Source organism: Sinohyriopsis cumingii, chromosome 13 (assembly GCF_028554795.1).
Source record: "Sinohyriopsis cumingii isolate HCF-2022 chromosome 13, ASM2855479v2, whole genome shotgun sequence".
Lineage (NCBI taxonomy): Eukaryota > Metazoa > Mollusca > Bivalvia > Unionida > Unionidae > Sinohyriopsis > Sinohyriopsis cumingii.
Window position 1 is genome coordinate 67,222,753 of NC_142973.1, and position 22,854 is coordinate 67,245,606.

Sequence of the window (22,854 nt, forward strand, 5' to 3'; positions counted from 1 at the left end):
TTATTCCCTCATACATTATCTCTTCCCCAAAATCGGTGGACAAACATAATATACCATTCTTACTTGCTTATAAGATGAGTCAAATTGCAAACAAAGATCCTGATCTGCTATAGCAAAATGCACCTGCAGATCTGAGTCAATGTTGTTTGTTCTAGTACTTATTACACCTGCAAACTGCACAGACCCAGATCTGCAGTGCATTATGTGATGGCAGGTCTGGGTCTGTGCAGCAGCAGTTGGACTCATTTTATAAGCAAGTATATACAGCAATATACATCACCTTATGGTAGGCATACAAATGTCAGTCGTGTTAATGACTGTAACATAAATTTTCAATAGCATGTCTCTGAATTTCTGGTCGTTCTCCTGAAACAATAGCAAAATTGATTAGAAAAGTTTGTACCTGGTATCATACAGCTAGGCATATTCATTTGAGTGCCTGCATTTGAGACTTTTGGGAATAATTATGACATTGTAGCCCTTAAACTGTACTGTCTTTTAGGAATAATTAGGACATTATAACCCTTGAACTAGTGTCTTCAAGGAATAATTATGACAATGCAGCCCTTAAACTGTAGTGTCTTTTAGGAATAATCATGACATTGTAGTCTGTAAACTGTACTGTCTTTTAGGAATAATTATGACATTGTAGCCCTTAAACTGTACTGTCTTTTAGGAATAATTATGACATTGTAGCCCTAAAAGTGTAGTGTCTTTTAGGAATAATTATGACATTGTAGCCCTAAAAGTGTAGTGTCTTTTAGGAATAATTATGACATTGTAGCCCTAAAAGTGTAGTGTCTTTTAGGAATAATTATGACATTGTAGCACTAAAAGTGTAGTGTCTTTTAGGAATAATTATGACATTGTAGCCCTTAAACTGTACTGTCTTTTAGGAATAATTAGGACATTATAACCCTTGAACTAGTGTATTCTAGGAATAATTATGACAATGTAGCTCTTAAACTGTAGTGTCTTTTAGGAATAATTATCATATTACAGCCCTTAAACTGTAGTGGGACCACTCCTGTGGTCTAGTGGTTAGAGTGTCTGCCTTGGATGAGGGAGGTCATGAGTTTGATCCCTGGCCGAGTCATACAAAAAATGGTACTAACAGCTGCCTCACTAGGCGCTCAGCATTAAGAGGTTAGTGTTAGGACAGGTCAGCCTGGTGTCAGGATAATGTGACTGAGTGTGACATCATGCTATATGTCTGTGGCATGATACCCCAGTGCTAGACATCACTATAAACTGTCACTCTGCAGACATCTTAGAGATATGACTGAAAAATTATTAATGCTACGTTAAAAATCTAACTCACACACACACAAAATGTTGTTTCTTTCAGGAATAATTATCACATTGTAGTCCTTAATTTGTGGTGTCTTTATGAACAATTATCATATTGTAGCCCTAAACCTGTAGTGTCTTTTAGGAATCATATGACAGTGTAGCCCTTCAACTGTAGTGTCTTTTAGGAATCATATGACAGTGTAGCCCTTCAACTGTAGTGTCTTTTAGGAATAATTATGACATTGTAGTCCTAAAACTGTAGTGTCTTTTAGGAATAATTATGACATTGTAGTCCTAAAACTGTAGTGTCTTTTAGGAATAATTATGACATTGTAGCCCTAAAACTGTAGTGTCTTTTAGGAATAATTATGACATTGTAGTCCTAAAACTGTAGTGTCTTTAAAGAATAATTATGAACTTGTAGCCCTTAAACTGTAGTGTCTTTTAGGAATAATCATGATATTGTAGTCCTTAAACTGTAGTGTCTTTTAGGAATAATTATGACATTGTAGTCCTAAAACTGTAGTGTCTTTTAGGAATAATTATGACATTGTAGCCCTAAAACTGTAGTGTCTTTTAGGAATAATTATGACATTGTAGTCCTAAAACTGTAGTGTCTTTCAGGAATAATTATGACATTGTAACCCTAAAACTGTAGTGTCTTTTAGGAATAATTATGAACTTGTAGCCCTTAAACTGTAGTGTCTTTTAGGAATAATTATGACATTGTAGTCCTTAAACTGTAGTGTCTTTTAGGAATAATTATGACATTGTATTCCTAAAACTGTAGTGTCTTTTAGGAATAATTATCACATTGTAGCCCTTAAAATGTAGTGTATTTTAGGAATCATTATGACATTGTAGCCCTTAAACTATAGTGTCTTCTAGGATATAGGAATAATTATGACACTGTAGCCCTTAAACTGTAGAGTCTTTTAGGAATAATCATGACATTATTGTAGTCCTTAATCTGTAGTGTCTTTTAGGACTCATTATGACATTGTAGTCCTTAAACTGTAGTGTCTTCTAGGATCAAGGAATAATTATGACACTGTAGTCCTTAAACTGTAGTGTCTTTTATGAATCATTATGACAGTGTAGCCCTTCAACTGTATTGTCTTTTAGGAATAATTATCACATTGTAGCCCTTAAATTGTGGTGTCTTTTAGGAATCAATATCACATTGTAGCCCTTAAACTGTGGTGTCTTTTAGGAATCATTATGACAATGTAGCCTTTCAAATGTAGTGTCTTTTATGAATCATTATCACACTGTAGCCCTTAAACTGTGGTGTCTTTTAGGAATCATTATGACAATGTAGCCTTTCAACTGTGGTGTCTTTTATGAATCATTATCACACTGTAGCCCTTAAACTGTGGTGTCTTTTAGGAATCATTATCACATTGTAGCCCTTAAATTGTGGTGTCTTTTAGGGATCAATATCACATTGTAGCCCTTAAACTGTGGTGTCTTTTAGGAATCATTATGACAATGTAGCCTTTCAACTGTGGTGTCTTTTATGAATCATTATCACACTGTAGCCCTTAAACTGTGGTGTCTTTTAGGAATCATTATCACATTGTAGCCCTTAAACTGTGGTGTCTTTTAGGAATAGTTATGACATTATAGACTTTAACCTGTAGTGTTTTTATAAATAATTACCACATTGTAGCTCTAAAACTGTAGTGTCCTTCACAGAAAACTAGAAGAAGCACAAGATGGTTTTTCTCCAGCTGAATTAGTACTTTTTTTAACTCATTAACCCCTGGTGCCATGTTTATGTGTCATGAGGTAGTACCCTACTTCCGAGCTATGTATACACCAAATGGGTGGTATTACAGAAAAGTAGACAGGTGTAGCTCTATGATGATACCAAATAATCTGGACTTTCTACTAGCATTACAAAATACTGAGGGAAAAGCATATTATTTTTACCCATTTTTTTAAACACCAAAAATTTGCACATAGCTGGAATAGGAACTAGTGTCTGAATTTTAGACTTTTTGTCCTGAGATCTAAGGCAGATTGGTCTGAAAAGCACAAAGTAGGATAAGTAAATAGCCAATGAAAAATTATGTTTCTAACACAACTAGGCATCTGGCTAAATGAAAATCTCTTGGAAGCGGATGCATTTGGATATATTTGAAAGTAGCCCAAAATGCTTCTCCTATTCCCATTTCAGGCAAAAATGACAAAAATCTCCAGGGGTTAATGAGTTTAATTTGGATCTCATGTGCATATATACTAATATGGATCTGAAAAGCAAAATAACTGGATGAGAAACAGTGTTTTTTTCCTACCTTTACCAATTCTTTTGGTGTGACCCATTTATTTCGGATAGATTCCAACTCAGGCTTGTTATCAGGTCTACTCAGGCAGCACATGGCATCCTGAAACAGGAAAAGATTTAAGTCATAAATTTTTACATTTCTTGATAATAATATAGAGGAATGGTGACCAACATACTCATTTAAAAATATACTCCCACCTCTCCTGCATCACACCCACAACAAAAATGAGTCTCATTGTTACCATTCAGAGCTGAGCAAATCCAGTGTCTGCCCAATGTCCTGGAAAATTAATTTTTAAAGTCGGGCAAATAAAGTTTTCCAAGTTGCTAGTCCAGGGCAAGTGCTATTTTCCTGTTTTAAAAAAGGTTGGGCAGATGTTTATTTTCATGCCATCTACATTTATCTGGTCATTGATGCATCCGGGCATACTGACTGTACCGACTGTTTGTGATTCTACCCTTCTACATGTATTTCATTACATTCTCTATTACACCTACTACTGGTCCTTGATAACTGTTGCAAGTGTGCACATTCTACATGTATTACCAATTGGCATCATTTTGGGAAAAGTGACCAAATTACTGTTGAATTAAAACATCTGGAACAAAACAAAGTTGGCAAGATTAATTAGCAGTGTTTTAAATGATTTTCTTGTATTGTGTTTACTTTAACCAGATCCCCAAAAAAGACTCAGCATTTGATTTTAATCCAAGGAATCAATCCAATTAAATTAATGAAGGACACTTTACTTACATTAGCATCATCTTCACTAGCCAAGGTTGCAATATGTTAACCCTATCTACACCTTAGCAGATTGATCAGCTATTTCAGTGCTTTGTCCTAGAGACATCTATTGGATCTCATGAGTTGTCTCCCTTAGTAAGTAATGTCAGCTAACCAATCGGGTCTAACAGTAGTGTATTGTACACAGGATGAAAATGTTGGAAGCAATTGACTTCAAAAGGATACTTTCTATGCTTAACATGAAAAGTATGACTATGTACCAGAGAGAAGCCAATACACAGACCAGCAGTGGAAAATTGCTTATTTATAAATCCATTCAAGCAGGAACAGTGTTCAAATTTGAACAAGCTGATTTTGATTGGACGTGGTGGCTTGCTGCTGCAACCAATGAAATTCAAAGACCTTAAGCACAGAAATTTCAAAAGATCGATCCATCAAGGTGTAGATAAAATTAATTAACTGATATGGGATGATTCTTTAATATTTAACTGACTATGCTGTATAAAGGATTAACTTCCATGTCTGATATTATATTTATGCTAATTATTGAACATATTTAAAGAAACAAAATGAATATCATGATGACTTTACTACTGTGTAAGGAATTTTTATGTGAGATTTGATAAAGGTCACCTTTTCCTTGCCAGCTTTTGGTACTTTTCCTCCTTGTAAAACTCAATTGTTATAGCGGTTTCAAGTTAGATCATCTGTTCAGCTAATCAGATTTCCTTTGTGGTTTCATAACAGCCAATCAGCTTTCAGGTTTCATCACAAGATAAGATCTGATCAGAACAGGAGCTTTCGTATAAGTTGGGCTAGATGATTGTTTTTTTTAAATCTTTGATTCAACTCATGCCAAAAACAGAAAAAAAAGTCTGACTGGTTCCTAAAAGTATTTAGCTATGCCACATTCACAAGGCAGAAGATAAAACCTATGCCCCATCAACAACCAATCTCCTTGCCTTGATTAGGAATAGATTTGGTAAGAATGGCATTTTGCCTTTCATCTGATAAACTTTTAAATTGTATTAAATTATATGATATCATATCTGGCTCATAGAAAAGTTAAAAGTTCATTTCTGATTATCTCAGCTTTGCTTACACAAATAATTTGGTATGGCTTTCAGGATTTCTGGCAAAACTGAAGAATGCCTCTTCTCGAATATCCCATTATACTTGATGAACTCCAAAGTAAAGCTAACAAATTCATCTTTTTCCACAGTGATAATCAATCCCTTCCAAAGACACAATCATCATGCCCCTCATTCAGAAATTAGTATTTTACTTCCTTGAACTGATATCTTTTCGAAAGGAAAGGCATGTACATGGTCTCAGCGGCTACTTACAATTCCACCCCTTTGAAAACTGAAAACAGTGAGTACACTTCACAATTTTATTCAATTTATGCTAAACCCAGCAACATCCAATACATAAATGTAGCAAGAATTCACTTTGGAAATATCATAATTTATCTCTCCCCCATTCAAAACCAAATTCACAGAGAATTTAACATATGTAACATATTTAATGTCTACTTTGTGTTTGTACTTGGCTACATGTACAAACTTTATGGCTTCATCAGTCCTACTTCCACTTCTCTGATTGGCTACGTGTACAAACTTTATGGCTTCATCAATCCTACTTCCACTTCTTTGATTGGCTATGTGTACAAACCTTATGGCTTTATCAATCCTACTTCCACTTATCTGATTGGCTATGTCAGTACAAACTTTATGGCTTCATCAATCCTACTTCCACTTCTCTGACTGGCTATGTGTACAAACTTTATGGCTTCATCAATCCTACTTCCACTTCTCTGATTGGCTACGTGTACAAACTTCATGGCTTCATCAATCTTACTTCCACTTCTCTGATTGGCTACGTGTACAAACTTGATGACTTCATCAATCCTACTTCCACTTCTCTGATTGGCTATGTGTACAAACTTCATGACTTCGTCAATCCTACTTCCACTTCTCTGATTGGCTACGTGTACAAACTTGATGACTTCATCAATCCTACTTCCACTTATCTGATTGGCTATGTGTACAAACTTTATGGCTTCATCAATCCTACTTCCACCTATCTGATTGGCTACGTGTACAAACTTTGTGGCTTCATCAATCCTACTTCCACTTATCTGATTAGCTACATGTACAAACTTTATGGCTTTATCCATCCTACCTCCACTTATCTGATTGGCTATGTGTACCAACTTTATGGCTTCATCAATCCTACTTCCACTTCTCTGATTGGCTACGTGTACAAACTTTATGGCTTCATCAATCCTACTTCCACTTCTCTGATTGGCTATGTGTACAAACCTTATGGCTTCATCAATCCTACTTCCACTTCTCTGATTGGCTATGTGTACAAACTTCATGGCTTCATCAATCCTACTTCCACTTCTCTGATTGGCTACATGTACAAACCTTATGGCTTCATCAATCCTACTTCCACTTTATCCTACTTCCACTTATCTGACTGGCTACGTGTACAAACTTTATGGCTTCATCAATCCTACTTCCACTTATCTGACTGGCTACGTGTAAAACTTGATGACTTCATCAATCCTACTTCCACTTCTCTGATTGGCTACATGTACAAACCTTATGGCTTCATCAATCCTACTTCCACTTTATCCTACTTCCACTTATCTGACTAGCTACGTGTACAAACTTTATGGCTTCATCAATCCTACTTCCACTTATCTGACTGGCTACGTGTACAAACTTTATGGCTTCATCAATCCTACTTCCACTTATCTGACTGGCTACGTGTAAAACTTGATGACTTCATCAATCCTACTTCCACTTCTCTGATTGGCTACATGTACAAACCTTATGGCTTCATCAATCCTACTTCCACTTTATCCTACTTCCACTTATCTGATTGGCTATGTGTACAAACCTTATGGCTTTATCAATCCTACTTCCACTTCTCTGACTGGCTATGTGTACAAACTTTATGGCTTCATCAATCCTACTTCCACTTATCTGACTGGCTATGTGTACAAACCTTATGGCTTTATCAATCCTACTTCCACTTCTCTGACTGGCTATGTGTACAAACTTTATGGCTTCATCAATCCTACTTCCACTTATCTGATTGGCTACGTGTACAAACCTTATGGCTTTATCAATCCTACTTCCACTTCTCTGACTGGCTACGTGTACAAACTTTATGGCTTCATCAATCCTACTTCCACTTATCTGACTGGCTATGTGTACAAACTTCATGGCTTCATCAATCCTACTTCCACTTATCTGATTGGCTATGTGTACAAACATTATGGCTTCATCAATCCTACTTCCACTTATCTGATTGGCTATGTGTACAAACTTCATGGCTTCATCAATCCTGCTCCACTTCTCTGATTGGCTATGTGTACAAACTTTATCGCTTCATCAATTCTTCTTCCACTTCTCTGATCCAGAAACTGTTTAAAATTATAAATCTCACAATGTTGGCTTGCCCATCAACTAAAATTATACCACACAAGATCACTAAACCAATACTGCATATGATTCAAGGAAAGCACATCAACTAAAAATATACCACACAAAATCACTAAAGCCATACTGCATACGATTCAAGGAAAGCACATCAACTAAAAATATACCACACAAGATCACTAAATCCATTATTGCATACGATTCAAGGAAAGCACATCAACTAAAAATATACCACACAAGATCACTAAAGCCATACTCTGTACCATTTAAGCGAAGTACATATTGGGGAATGTTTACTAATGTTGTCTATGCTTTGCGCAGTATCAGTGAAGAAAACTGCAGAACAAAATTATATTTGTAATTTGATCTTTACTTCTGGTCTGGTTTTCTCAAGCTGTGTGACATTCTGATCACAACACAAAAATTTTCTCATTCACATCCTTTACTACAAACAATAAATATCAACAACACTAACATTAAATTCACACAATCAGTATGAAACCTAGGTGTTACTCTGGACAGTACTCTCACATTGCACCAACATGTCATGAACATATGCAAGGCTGCATATCTTGAGCTTTGATGCATTTGCTCCATTCGCAAATATCTTTCAGTTGATGCCACTAAAACACTTGTGTGTTTTTTAGTACTTTCAAGACTGGACTACTGTTACTCAATTCTGTCTGATTCATCTCAATATCTGCTCCAGAAACTTTAAAAAGTTCAAAACACAACTGCTCGGATCATACTTAGAGTACCACGATCAAAGCACACCTCCCTGTTGCTCTGTACCCTACACTGGCTATCCATTCAATCCAGAATCAAACACAAAATTTGTTCTCTATGCTACATTTCATTGATGGACTCCAGTCCAACATACCTATCCAACCTCACCCATGTATACACACCAGCAAGATACTCATGCTCCTCTTCTGACAATTGTTTACTCATTATTCCCACTATGAAAATGAAGTCATATGGACAACGTTCTTTTGCATACCAGGGCCCAGCAACATGGAATGAATTGCCCACTGAACTTAGACACAAAGACACAGTGATCCCATTCAAGAGTGCTCTTAAAACTCACTTATTTCGACTGCAAGAACAAACTTAAAAGATCTAATAATGTTTCCTACCTTAAATATTTTAGCATGTTTTTTATGTTTTCTAATTTCATGGTGTTTGTTTTTTTGTAATCATATCATCATACATTTTTTTTAATGTTATAAGTGTTGTCCAATGTTGTAAAGCGCTTGGAGCTTCTACAAATTAGGCGCTATAAAAAGTCCTCATTATTGTTATTATTATTATTGAATTTTTGCAACTTAATGCTCTCATGATGGGAAATGGACAAAAAGTAAAAGGACAAAAAGTCACAAAAACACATAGGACAAAAATGTTGCAAGACAAAAAGTCACATTTCATATTTTTATTGTTATGATGATCATATAGGACAAAAATTATGGACAAAATGTCAAGTTTGAAACTTTTAATGCTATAAATAGTAACATTAATAATGATAAAAAAATATTACATAGAATTTGGAGCAGTCGTGTTAGACAGGAAGGTGTAGTTTTGAAAATAATCGAGTAATTGATAGTTTGGTTTGCTTGCAGGTGTGTTTTACAGGAAGGGCTTATGTTGATAAGAAATTTTCAATTGGCGGCATGGTTTGTTTCTTTAATTGCTGTGTAAACAAGGTTACAGGATAAGCTTGCTAGAAACAAATATCTGGTCTCCCTTTATCAAATTCTATTTTATGCAGGAAAGGGTGGTTTTTACAAGAATTTAACAGGTAAAAATGTATAAGTGTATAAAAACTAGATTTAATAGGACAAATAAATCATTACAGAATATGTTAATATACTACCAAGAACATGAAAGAACACAATGAAAATGTTACATATATTGCATCAATAAATGTAAATTTATCATTTAGCCTAAAAATTTAAACAAATTCAATATTATAAATTGTTGAATAAAGTAGGAAAGGGAGTGTAAAATCGTAGTCTTAATTCATGTAGTAAGAAGACTTCAAAATTACATAAGGCATGTTGTGAATTGTTGAACAATGTCTTTTTCATAGACAGCCAATAAAAATAAATGTGATATTTTATCCCATGAATTTTTATCGTAACCTCTTTTATAACTGTGAAAATCACAACGGTGACTTTTTGTCCTGCGACATTTGTCATATACCTCTTTTATAACTGTGAAACTCACAATGGTGACTTTTTGTCCTGTGACATTTGTCATATACCTCTTTCATAACAGAAAATCAGACTTGTGACTTTTTGTTCTTCGACTTTTTGTCTGCATCTTTTTTTCTATAACTTTTTGTCCAACAAGCTCTCAGGACAACTCTATCAAAAAGCTCTAACTCCTGTATTTGGCCTGCAACACAACTGTAAGCTTAAGTATCTTTATGGGGAAATATTTCAAGATGTTACTTGTTGTCTGAAACATGTGTACACAAAGAAATACATAGTAAACATACATTTTTACTTGTCTGTCTCTTTCATGAATGGATTGTGCAGTTTGAGCATGTTTAATTTCCTTTGGAATATTTTTCCATAAAAAGATTCTTTAACAGAGTTATTTTTTTGGGGTGGTTTTGATCGTTGTGGTTAACTGAAACAGTGAACATCAGATCAGGATTGCCTGGCTCTGATTAATGAAAATGATAAGCAGCTGAGATTGTTAGATATTTTGTAGGATTTTGATTTCAGAGATGTTAAATTATGTGACTGTTTCTTACCTTAAAATTATCCATATGGCTTTTTGATCAGTTCTATTATTTTTTATGGTATTAGCATAAAGGGAATTTTTAGTTTGTCTAATCAATTTTGCAACATAACTTCTCTTTTTCCTGTAAGCTAGCTTGTTTCAGATGGTTTTTAATTGATCTCTTTCCTTTATAGCACCTAAAATTTAAGGTGTAATACATTCAGGTTGTTGGACATATTTAACTCACCCAGATATTACTGGGACATGTCCATCAACAAAATCAAGAAAAAGTTCAGGACAAGTACCTGATACATCATCTAGGTCTTTGAAAACTTCAATTATATACCACATAATTTGCTAATGATTATCTTTAAAATTGACATTGTCAGAGTGGCACAGTTAAAAATTGTATTGTTTTTTCATGCACCACTTCAGTTGTCTGGAAACTTGAACCAAGAGAAATAAGTTGGGTTGTAGTGGTTTGGGTTGGGTTGCAGTGGTTCAGGCTGGGATGTAGTGGTTCAGGCTGGGTTGTAGTGGTTTGGGTTGGGTTGTAGTTGTTTGGGTTGGATTGCAGTGGTTCAGGCTGGGTTGTAGTGGTTTGGGTTGGATTGCAGTGGTTCAGGCTGGGTTGTAGTGGTTTGGGTTGGATTGCAGCGGTTCAGGCTGGGTTGTAGTGGTTTGGGTTGGATTGCAGTGGTTCAGGCTGGGTTGTAGTGGTTTGGGTTGGATTGCAGTGGTTCAGGCTGGGTTGAAGTGGTTTGTGTTGGGTTGTAGTAGTTCAGGCTGGGTTGTAGTGGTTTGGGTTGGATTGCAGTGGTTCAGGCTGGGGGTTGTAGTGTTTGGGGTTGGGTTGTAGTAGTTCAGGCTGGGTTGTAGTGGTTTGGGTTGGATTGCACTGGTTCAGGCTGGGTTGTAGTGGTCTGGGTTGGTTGTAGTAGTTTAAGTTGGGTAGTAGTGATTTAGGTTGGGTAGTAGTGGTTTATGCTGGATTGTAGTGGTTTGAGTTGTGTTGCTGTGGTTTAGGTAAGGTTGTAGTGGCTTGGGTTGGGTTGCAGTGGTTCAGGCTGGATTGTAGTGGTTTGCATTGGGAAGTAGTGATTTAGGTTGGGTAGTAGTAATTTAGGTTGGGTATTAGTGGTTTAGGTTGGGTTGTAGTGGTTTAGGTTGGGTTGTAGTGGTTTGTAAATATCTGCTGACAGTCAAAAGTTTCTTTGTCTGGGCAGCTAATTTAACCTTTTCATTAATTGGATGATAGATCTCTTTTTGCATCCTGCCCACTTAGTTCTGGAATGTTTCTGTAAGTCAGCAGCAGGTCATTAATATGCATTCATGGAGGGTGCTGCCTTTCATCTCTAATAGGGCCCTTCCCAGGTGGCACAGGGGCTTTTGAAATTCAACTCTTGAGTATATGATTTAATATTATTTAAATGTACTCATGTGATAATATCATACAATCATTTGCACTTATACAGTCAAGATCAAAATTTTGAGTTTTGCATTATTTATATTAAAGATTTGGAATTCTTTGGTTGTTGGTTTAGCTTTGAGAGCAAAATTATTTGTGTAAATTATTAAGTTATTACATTCATCTATTGATGATGATCAAAATATGTACAAAGTTTCACAGCAATCCATCAAAACCTGTCAAATTGTAAGACAAGATGCAAACCAGAGTATATCACACACTGCATCTTGAGGCAAGCAGAAAAGGGCCATAACACCAACCCCTTCAAATTCAGTTTTTTCAATATGTGCAACTTAAGGTGATAAAAATAATATCTACCAAATTTCACAGCAACCATTAAAAACTTCAAAATAATTGTACTGACAAGTGCAGTTTCACTATGTGCTAAAATAAGTCTTGAAAAAAACGACAACTCCGAGTACGATGTCCAATAGCAGCAGCTGAAATTATGAAAGCATTTAATTGTCAGAAATCCATCACTATATAAAAAGTGAACCTCTCTCATACCAATCAAAAAGAGTTTCGAAAGAAAACAAAAGTTTGGCTAAGATAAGCTTCAGGTGCTCTCTCTCTCTCTCAGCAGAGAATATTTCATTCATACACATGTGCAAAGTTTACAAAATTTAAATTCATTTGTTAATTACTGATATTTGGAAAATTGTATTCATTTTCTAAATCTCTCAAGTATGTATGTATGTATGTATGTATGTATGTATGTATGTATGTATGTATGTATGTATGTATGCATGCATACATGCATGCATGTATGTATATACGTATGTACATATGTATGCACACATGCGCACACACATGTATGCATGTATATATGTATATATGCATGTATATATGTGATCTATGCTGTTTGATCTGTTATTCAACCTTATTTTGATCTGTTATTCAACCTTAATTTCTATGTACTGTGATCGATCTGTGCTGTTTGACCTGTTGTTCATACCTTAATTTCTATTTCAATCTCAACAATAGCAGCTATGATGGTGAAGACAGCTGAGTTCATTTTGTGAGGTCGGATTTCCCAGGATTGGAAAGGCATGTTAATATGGGCATCTTGGAGGAGGGCCATGGTGCCAAAATGACTTGTCTTGAAATGGAATGTCCGGTTCTCTGGAAAGAAATTTGATGAGCATCCTAACATTATACCTGATGAGAACATGCATCTGTACTTCATTTATGCTTTTTAAAATATCCTCCTGCAATGATTTCAGTGATATGACTATTATTCACATACAATAACCATAAAATATTCATTATAGCACTTGATATATATGGCATAAAATTTTGGCAGTTTTGTTTCAACTTGACATATTGGTGGAGATTTATTTTTATTCTGCATCATCCTGGCTGAAAGTTTGCTGAGTTCATTACACATACCCATTGTCAAAATGGCTGCCCAGTCATGCAAATGGACCATCTGAAGTTACAATCAATTCCGTCATGCAAATGAATCATCTGAAGTTACGCTCACTTCTGTCATGCAAATGAATCATCTGAAGTTACACTCACTTCAGAAGAAAGCTTCCACTGAAATGGACATTGTTTTCCTGCTAGCAGTTGCGTGTTTCCAGAGCTAACAAACTAGCATGACACTTCCAACAGCCTAAACCAGTCAATGCTGGCTTAAATTTCACCTCACTAATGAACTAAAAGCTACAAAGAATAACATACTGTCATAGTATCTAAATTGTATTTATGCCAAAAATGACAAATCACATTTTTTGCTCACCTAAGGTCAAGTGAATATATGGTTTGGCTCTGCATCAGGCATGCATTGTCCACCATGTGTCTGTCCAAAATGCTGTTTTCAATTTCTTCAAAAAAACGTCCTGACCAATTTCACTCAAACATGGTATGAATCTTTCTTGGCACATGCTTAACCAAAATTATGTTCTTGGTGGCTTCCACACTAAACATGTGATTTCTATGGCAACCAAAATGGAACACCTATTTTCAACTTCTTGTTCAATCTAACTAAGGCAATTTTTTTATTAAACTTTTGAAGTAATATTTCAAAGGGCACAGTCTATCATACAGATATTGTGGGTGGCTCCACTCACAATAGTGTGGTAACCTTAGCAACCATATGGAAAACCTTTTCTCACCTTCTTCTCCAGATTGATTGAGTCAATATTTATCAAGCTTGGTAAGAATGTTTTTATTGCAACATTCTCCATCAAAATATGTCTAAGATGCTCCTGATAGCAATAGTATGGATTTTATAGTTTGTAGGAGGAAAAACTATATTAAAACATCTTCTCAAGAACAGCAAATCAAATTTAAATTAAACCCAGTATGAGTATTTCTTAGGACATGCTCAGAGTATTAAAATCATGTTTAGGTAAACCATAGAACCAGTCAAATATCAAGCTTCTTGTAGGCAAAACATAGAACCAGTCAAACTAACAAGCTTCTTGTAGGTAAACCATAGAACCAGTCAAATGAGCTTCTTGTAGGTAAATCATAGAACCAATAAAGCTGTAAGGAAACCTAGTTTTTTAATTCTTTTCTATAACAGCTAATCCTACTTTTTTTATCAAACTTGACAGGGATGTTTGTTAGCACATACAAATTATGTCTAGGATAACTTTGGTCATGTTACCAAACATTGAAATCCCTGGATTATGTCAAATGAGTGAATGAGCAAAAGTCACATCAGATTGGTTACTGTATATGATGGAATGTCGGTATTTAACCATGAACACTGAAATGGCTATAGGTGATAGGGTTGTGTTATTCCATATGAATTTACAAGTTATCAATCATAGGATTTGATCTGGAAATTGACCATTCAGCTGACCATAACTGAAGAGCCACAACAAATAATGGTTAGTGTTTAAAATTTACAGCAGTTTGTTGCAAATGCATTTGTCTGCATCAATTGTGCATTAAGGAATAGGTGAGATTAGTCCATTAAACAATCCATTAGTATCAGCACAGGTTTGGGGTGTGATTTATTGGACTAGGATGGCTCCTTAGGGGTCAGGTGGAAAACCTGTTTACAACTACTTCGTTTGAATTTTCTGAGCCAATTATCAATTGTACTTTGTAGGAATGTTTGACTAAGGATCAATTGTATCCAGGGTGACTCCTCAAGCAATGGTATTTCCTTTTCTCCATAATGGTGGAGGATACATGTGAACCTACCAGATGGGAGGGTTTTCCTACCAAGATGATGGATGTCTCCTGTCCCCCACTGAAATCTCATATGTACACAAAATTATTATGGAAAAATTTTATTTTTTCCTTTTTCCAACCTTGTTTCCAGTATAGTGTATCTATAGTAATAAGACTTTATGGTCTTAAACTAAGCAAAAGAAAAGAGCAAAAACCAACAAGTTTTGTAAAATTCAACAAATAATTTATTTTCTGAGAATAAAAAGAGAAAGTTTTAAAAGAGCTTAAAGCATTGTGAATTAAATCTCAAGAAGTCCAAAAAGTTCTATCACCAGTCCTAATGAATACAGTTTTAATTAAATTCCAGTGATGTTCAAAATAAACTCCAACACTGAATGTGTTGATGTGCTTTTAGTAGTCTGTGATGTGGAGATGTGCCAATAGTCTTTTAATGAATCACAATAATAAAATCCACAACGTCCTTGTCTGAATTCACTATTATTCCAAGTTAATGTTTCTGTCCAAGAATATAACTGAAGAACACTTTGTATTTCCAGTGAATAATAACTTGAATAAATAATTCCACCCAAATCAAAACCTGAACACAACAATACAAATGATTCTACTAAAGATGTTAAATGCAAGAATGAATAACTTTTCAAGTAAACAAGATTAAATAAAAACTAAGACACAAAAGAAGAGCCAGCCTATCGGTCCAAAGTTCATGTAAAGAAAATAATAATTGATTATGATTGGATTACTAAAGAGCTCAACTAGCATAAAACACGGTCAATTTGTTTTTGTTGTTTAAAACTTGTTGGGATCTCAAAACATGTGTTATCTCCCAATGCTAAACCCCAAAAAGAATGCTAACTGTCAAGTTTAGTCATATTCTGTTCAGCAGTTTGTGAGAATTGGTTTGAAAATGATCTTATCCTTTCGTAACAACAGCCATGTTTGATGACAGAACTGAATCATTTGTAGAGATTTAAAATGCAGTTAATCCTGAATGCTTTATTTTCAATCTGGTTTGATACTGCCCAGCCGTTTTTGACAATAAATCATTTAAAGGTTTTTCTATTTTTAACAACAACTGCCACTTTTTGATGGTAGATCAGCATGTACAAATTTAAGGGGCTTCATGTACAAATTACTTCACTCAAATTTGGTCAAATTCTGCTAAGCAGTTGTGGAGAAGTCATATAACAGTCTTTCTATTTTCAGTAATGGTGGCCATATTTGATGACAGAATGGCAACATATGTGTAAACTTAAAATGCCCAAATGCCAGAATGCTTTCTGTTCTGCAGTTTTTGAGAAGTTGTTTCAAGTTTCTATTTTTAATCCAGGTGGCCATAACTGACAGTAGAATGTCATCATTATGGATCTTAAAGGCCATTATGCAAAAATGCTTTTGGTTAAATTTAATCGAAAAAGTCACTTTAAGGTTTTCATTAATACTGGCCATCTTTGATGGTGAATCAGCATCATTGGCATAAAATTGAAAGACCATTATTCCAGTATGCTTTGTGTTGAATTTGTCAAAATTCTGTTTTGTGGGTTAATTAAAAGAAATTAAAAGAATTTTCTATTTTAAGTATTGGTGGACATATTTGATTGGTGGATTGGCATCATGTATATAAAACAGAAAGGGCTTAATACAAGGACGCTTTTTGTCAAATTTGGGCTAAAACTAGAGCTTTTCAAAAAAAGAACAAATGTTTAAAGATCTTTGTGTTGTCAGTAATGGCAGCCATATTTTTAGGCAGATCAGTATGCTGTAATTTGCATAAATTTAGAAAATCTTTTAAGTCAGGAGGTTTTCTGTCAAATTTAGTCAAATTATTTTTAGCAGTTTAGGAGAAGTCATTTCAATGTGGGGTTTTTTAACATATTTTTAGTAATGGTTGCCACATTTGATGACAGATCAGCATTATTTTTTTTAATTTATTTGTGCCAGGATGTATTCTATCAAATATAGTAAAAATTCTATTTCTTTGTTTTGGCATAGAAATGTTTCTTTGACAGGTTTTTCTTTCTTTTAGTGACAGTGGCCATATTTATTGGTACATTGGTACCATCTATAAAAGTTTAAAGGGTCTTTATTCCATGTCACATTTGATCAAATTCTGTTCAGTGGTTTTGGAAAGGAAGTAATTTAAAAATTTATCTATTTTTAGTAACATCTGCCATATTTGATTTAAGACCACCATCATTTGTAAGGCTTGAGAGGCCCTTATGTCAAGATGCGATGTGCAAGATTGGTTGAAATTAGGCTAGTGGTTTCTGAACAGAAGTTGAAACTAGAATTACGGCCAGGTGAGCTAAAAACTTAAAATTCTCTAAGTGACAAGTTTGCATTGTCAATAAGAGAAAAAAAATGAATTATAAGAACATAATGACAGTTCTAACATTCATGAATACAAACTTTTTTGTGGAGAAATATGCTGTAACCTCCATCTACACATACATGAACTGAAGTTTACCAATCAACAGTCATAAAATTTTGTGACTCATGAATACTGTATCATTTTAAAAACACTTGGAATAAATTACAAGCATCAATAGGAACTCCAGATGGCTGAGTGGTCTAATGCAGTTGCTTTTACTGATTACTGTAATCTCATCTCTGTCTGCATGGGTTTAAGTCTTAAGCTTGGCATGTGAGAAAGTTGCCAGTTGCTTCCCATGGATCAGTGATTCTTACCAGTGTTTTCCCATGTTCTTCCTCCACCAGTTACACTGGCCACCATTTATAGCCTATCGTGCACTGAAAATTGCATTAAACCCCAAACAACAACAACAATAAACATGAACTAGATTCCTCAACCAAAACAACTTTATATACCCTGGGCAATAATAAAATAGACATTGATTAACACAACTTTACTGATCTGCTGCTTTTCATTCTCCTCACTGTTTGCATCTATATCTTTCAAATAATCATGCAACATACCTTCATCAAATTTATAATCAGAGAAGCCATCTGATCTCCAGTGATTTTTCTGGTAATCCCATCTGGCAACCTGTGGCTCCTCTGTGAACATTACACCATTTGCCAACCTGAAGACAGAAAAAAAGAACTAAATATGTAAATTTGCAAAATTAGTATGCTCTCCCTGCAGCCAAAAATAGTAAATAGGCCCCCCCACAAATAAAACCATAAAACAAACAAAAATCCTTTCAACTGCACAATAATCCTTCCAGTTGCACAAAAATATAATTGGTCCATAACAAGAGTCCCTTGAAGGAACTGACATTCTACTGGGCAAAAAGAATTTACAACAATTCAAGATAAGATCCTTTCTTTTCTTCCTTTAAACTGCTGTGTATTTAAACCATCTCTAATATTCTTTAGCAATAACAAGATTTTCGCAATAGCAGTTATAATGAACATATTGGATGTCAGACTGACACCATTTCCTTTTAGGACCATGTAGACATGATTGGCAGTCTTTTGGTGAAATCTCATGTAAAAACTACAGCCATTCAGTGGAAATATAGTGAAAACAAAATTCTCAAGCAACCATCATGGAAGCCATATTGGATATATGACTTGAACCATTTTCATTTAGGGCCAACAAAGTATCATAAGAATTCTATCAGTGAAAACTCATGATGGTATATAAATCCATTTGGGAGCAGAATAGATATTTTCAAGATAGTCACCACGGTGGCCATATTAAGGAATAGTCATTTTCATTTAGGACCAACTAGACACCATAAGAACTCTTCTGATGAGACCTCCAGGGCTAAAAATGTCCATTTAATTAAAATTTTCAAGATGTCTCTATCCTGGGCAACCAATCAGGACCACTTTAATGTAGAATCAACAAAAGATTGTAAGAAGTCATTTATGAAAACCCCATGCTGATGTTACCATCCATTCAGGAGACATATCGATAACAAGATTTTCAAGCTGGCTGCTGAAGCAGCCATATAAAGACTTCAGATCTGCACCAGTTTTCATTTTGGACCAAATAGACATTACAAGAAGTCTTTTAGTGAAAACCCCATGTTGATATGATATAACCATCCATTAAGAAGCAGTAGTGTTAACAAGATTTTCAAAATGGTAGCTGTGATGGCCATATTGGATGTCAGATCAGCGCCATTTTCATTTAGGACCAAGTAAAGATGAAATCAAGTCTTTTAGTGAAAACCCCATGTTGATATGATCATTTATGCTGAAGGAATAATGTGCAGTAGGAAAATTTTCAAGATTACCACTATGGCAGCCATATTGGATGTCCAAGAAGCACCATTTTCATTTAGAACCAACTAGGCCATGAAAAGAATGTGTGTGTAAAGTTTCAAAGTAATTGTCCAAATAGTTTTGGAAGAGTAAATAATAACAACCTAACAGAGAGAGAGATACAGATATGAATGAAAGACCATCAAATAAGCTCCTTATGAGCAGATAATTTAATTCCATTTGTTTGGATTAGCAGTTTCTGCATCATTCTGCTAAATTGGTTCTAAACAAAAGAAACCAAATCCACAAAAGTTAAAATAGTGAAAAAATGTAATAACATGAAGTGATAATCTAATCAGTTTATGTACAAATGCATAGGAAAATGCCTACCAAATCTCATTGTCTTCACCATGTAGGTGTTTTATAATAATCACCTGAACAAAATAGTTTTGGATGGTTCATTGTGGAACAGACAGACAGACAGACAGGCAAACTATGATGTCTCTGGTGTACTGGCAGTGGACGGAGAGAGAGAGAGAGAGAAAGAGAGAGAGAGAGAGAGAGAGAGAGAGAGAGAGAGAGAGAGAGAGAGACACACACACACAATTAAATATTTAATTTTGATCACAAATATTCAGCAGATGTGTCTCCAATATTTAAAAACCTTGACAATGAATGTGACTTTGTGATTTACATTTGTTAATTCCTCTTAAAAAACAACTTTCATGCATTGGAATGAGAACTGGCCATTTGAAATTTCAGATGTACATTTAAATGCAATAAAATAAAAACTCATAATGTGAGGACTACCTCATAGTGACCCCTATAGATGGTTTTTCATCCCTCTTGGTTTCTGGTTCTTTGCCCTTGTCGGTCTGTGTTGGAGAGTGGCCCTCTTTATTAGGGATCAGGACTGCTGTGTCAGCCACATAGTTGATGTACTCGATTTCAGGAGGGTCAACCACTGAAACAATCAAAGGTAATACTTGACATGCATGCTCTGTTATGCATATTTGTGTCATACATGGCTTGTATGCATATTTGTGTCATACATGGCTTGTATGTATATTTGTGTCATACATGGTTTGTATGCTGAAATGCTTTCTGGAATATGAGAGGAGTCTTTAAACCTGAAAGCAAAGTCAGAGTTTAAATTCTTCTTGGATAATTTAATCATCAGATTAATCAATTATTTTCCAATGATTGATTATCGACAAGTTATTTACCAATCAACAATAAAGCTTTTGATTTCTCCTTGAATGTTGATGACCCAAAGAGACTACATGACTCACCATTTATAAATGACGTGTTTTCTGAAAATGGATAGAGAAGTACTCAGTAGCAAAAATATATTTACTTACAGCAGTATTCATTTTAGCCTTACATCTAAATAACAAAGCTGGACCACTATTTGATAATGATGGTTGTAACAGGTTTTTACTACTACTACTAATAATCATAATATGAAGATGGAAAATACATAGAAGAAGGAGATGAAGAAGACAAAGATGAAGAAGAACTGCTCCTTTGGGAAAGAAAAACAAGTAACTGAAAGTCTAAAAGCCAATTTTAATATCTTTGAATACTTGAAAATATGAATAACTCAAATATTTACAAATTACATGTATAATTGTGAGGTATTCCTTTTGTAGACAAATGTATAATTCAATTATATGTGGCATCATAAACATGAATTGACCTTTGTCATCAAAATACAGTCCTCAAGTTTTGGAGACAAGTGCATGGTCTATTTATCATGTTTTCAGTTTATTATCATGTTTGTACTAGTTTCGTATCTGCAAGACAAGTTTCTGTAAACAAATGCATGGTCTATTTATCATGCATTTGGTCTATTTATCATGTTTTCATGTTTGTACTAGTTTTATAACTGCTAGACAAGTTTTGGAGACAAGTGCATGGTCTATGTTACGTCCTCAGTCTATTTATCATGTCTTTGGTCTATTTATCATGTTTTCATGTTTGTACTAGTTTTATAACTGCTGGACAAGTTTTGGAGACAAGTGCAAGGTCTATGTTATGTCCTCAGTCTATTTATCATGTCTTTGGTCTATTTATCATGTGTTGTTACTAGTTTTATAACTGCTGGACAAGTTTTGGAGACAAGTGCAAGGTCTATGTTATGTCCTCAGTCTATTTGTCATGTCTTTGGTCTATTTATCATGTTTTCATGTTTGTACTAGTTTTATAACTGCTGAACAAGTTTTGGAGACAAGTGCAAGGTCTATGTTATGTCCTCAGTCTATTTATCATGTCTTTTAGTCTATTTATCATGTTTTCATGTTTGTACTAGTTTTATAACTGCTGGACAAGTTTTGGAGACAAGTGCATGGTCTATGTTACGTCCTCAGTCTATTTATCATGTCTTTAGTCTATTTATCATGTTTTCATGTTTGTACTAGTTTTATAACTGCTGGACAAGTTTTGGAGACAAGTGCAAGGTCTATGTTATGTCCTGAGTCTATTTATCATATTTTCATGTTTTTCATGTTTGTTCTAGTGTCATATCTGCAGGACAAGTTTCTAAAAACAAATGCATTATTTTAAGTTCAGCATTCATCGCAGATTAATTTATATCTTGGTTGATAGTGATGGCTTAATTACAGAAGTCTGTCTCTTCACTAGCATATTATCATTGTCATGGTTTGACCCATTGTACACATTCATTCATGCACAATATATTGCTTGATATCAAAAGAGCAAAAGAAAATGCAATCTTTCATAAAACCTATTATGTACTGCCTAAACATGGCTTTGTGCAACATGGAAAAAAAATCCAGTATGGATAACCTAATTACTATTATCATCATCATTCCGATGACTTTTAATATTAAATTGTACATTACATTTAGTGACAATCCAATTATTGCCAGTTTTGGGTTGAGGTGGGAGGTGCATGAGGTTGAAGTGGAATACTCCTCCTACCACATGATTGGCCCTCAGATCTATCACATCCTCATCCTCATCAAAATCCTCCCACTCTGGGGGCTCTGCAAGGGGAAAGAGAAGCTTATAAAAATATGATTATAATGTACTATCCAGCTGGTTCTCTTGTCTACTACATCACATTCTCCTAAAAAATCCTCTACTTCAGCAGGGAAGGGTTACATGGGGAAAACAATATAATGACCATTTGCAAGACCATTTTTAATCAGTCTGTATACTGATATTTGGATTCTACATTTTAATCAACAGGCCTAAGAGACTCAGAGGTTAACATGCTGGACTTGTGATCAAAATGGTACAGGTTTGCGTCCAGTCATGAGATCATTTTGGCTTATCATAGTGTGCTCCTTGGAAATGCACTTTATTTGGATTGCCTTGCAATTAAATAAACCACTATATATTGCTGTACATGACATAAAACACCAAAACAATCCTGTAATTTTTAATTATATGACTGTAAATATGGTAAATAAACCAGTTACTTATAATGACAAAACTGTAAATACAATCAATAAATCAGTCATTTCAAATCATAAAACTGTAAATACAATCAATAAACCAATCATTTCTAATCAAAGGACTGTAAATA

General features: G+C 34.8%; 1 protein-coding gene across 1 annotated transcript in view; it reads right to left on the reverse strand.

The window, feature by feature from the left end:
• LOC149785771 (dynein axonemal intermediate chain 7-like) overlaps positions 1–22,854 on the reverse strand; it is a 101,674-nt gene that overhangs the window by 18,161 nt on the left and 60,659 nt on the right. The window contains exons 11-15 of the mRNA XM_089979673.1: positions 22,166–22,309; positions 20,112–20,265; positions 18,063–18,169; positions 12,934–13,100; positions 3,594–3,683 (exon numbers count right to left, since the gene is read on the reverse strand). Of these exons, the coding sequence (XP_089835799.1) occupies positions 3,594–3,683; positions 12,934–13,100; positions 18,063–18,169; positions 20,112–20,265; positions 22,166–22,309 (662 nt within the window). The remainder of the gene's footprint in view (positions 1–3,593; positions 3,684–12,933; positions 13,101–18,062; positions 18,170–20,111; positions 20,266–22,165; positions 22,310–22,854) is intronic.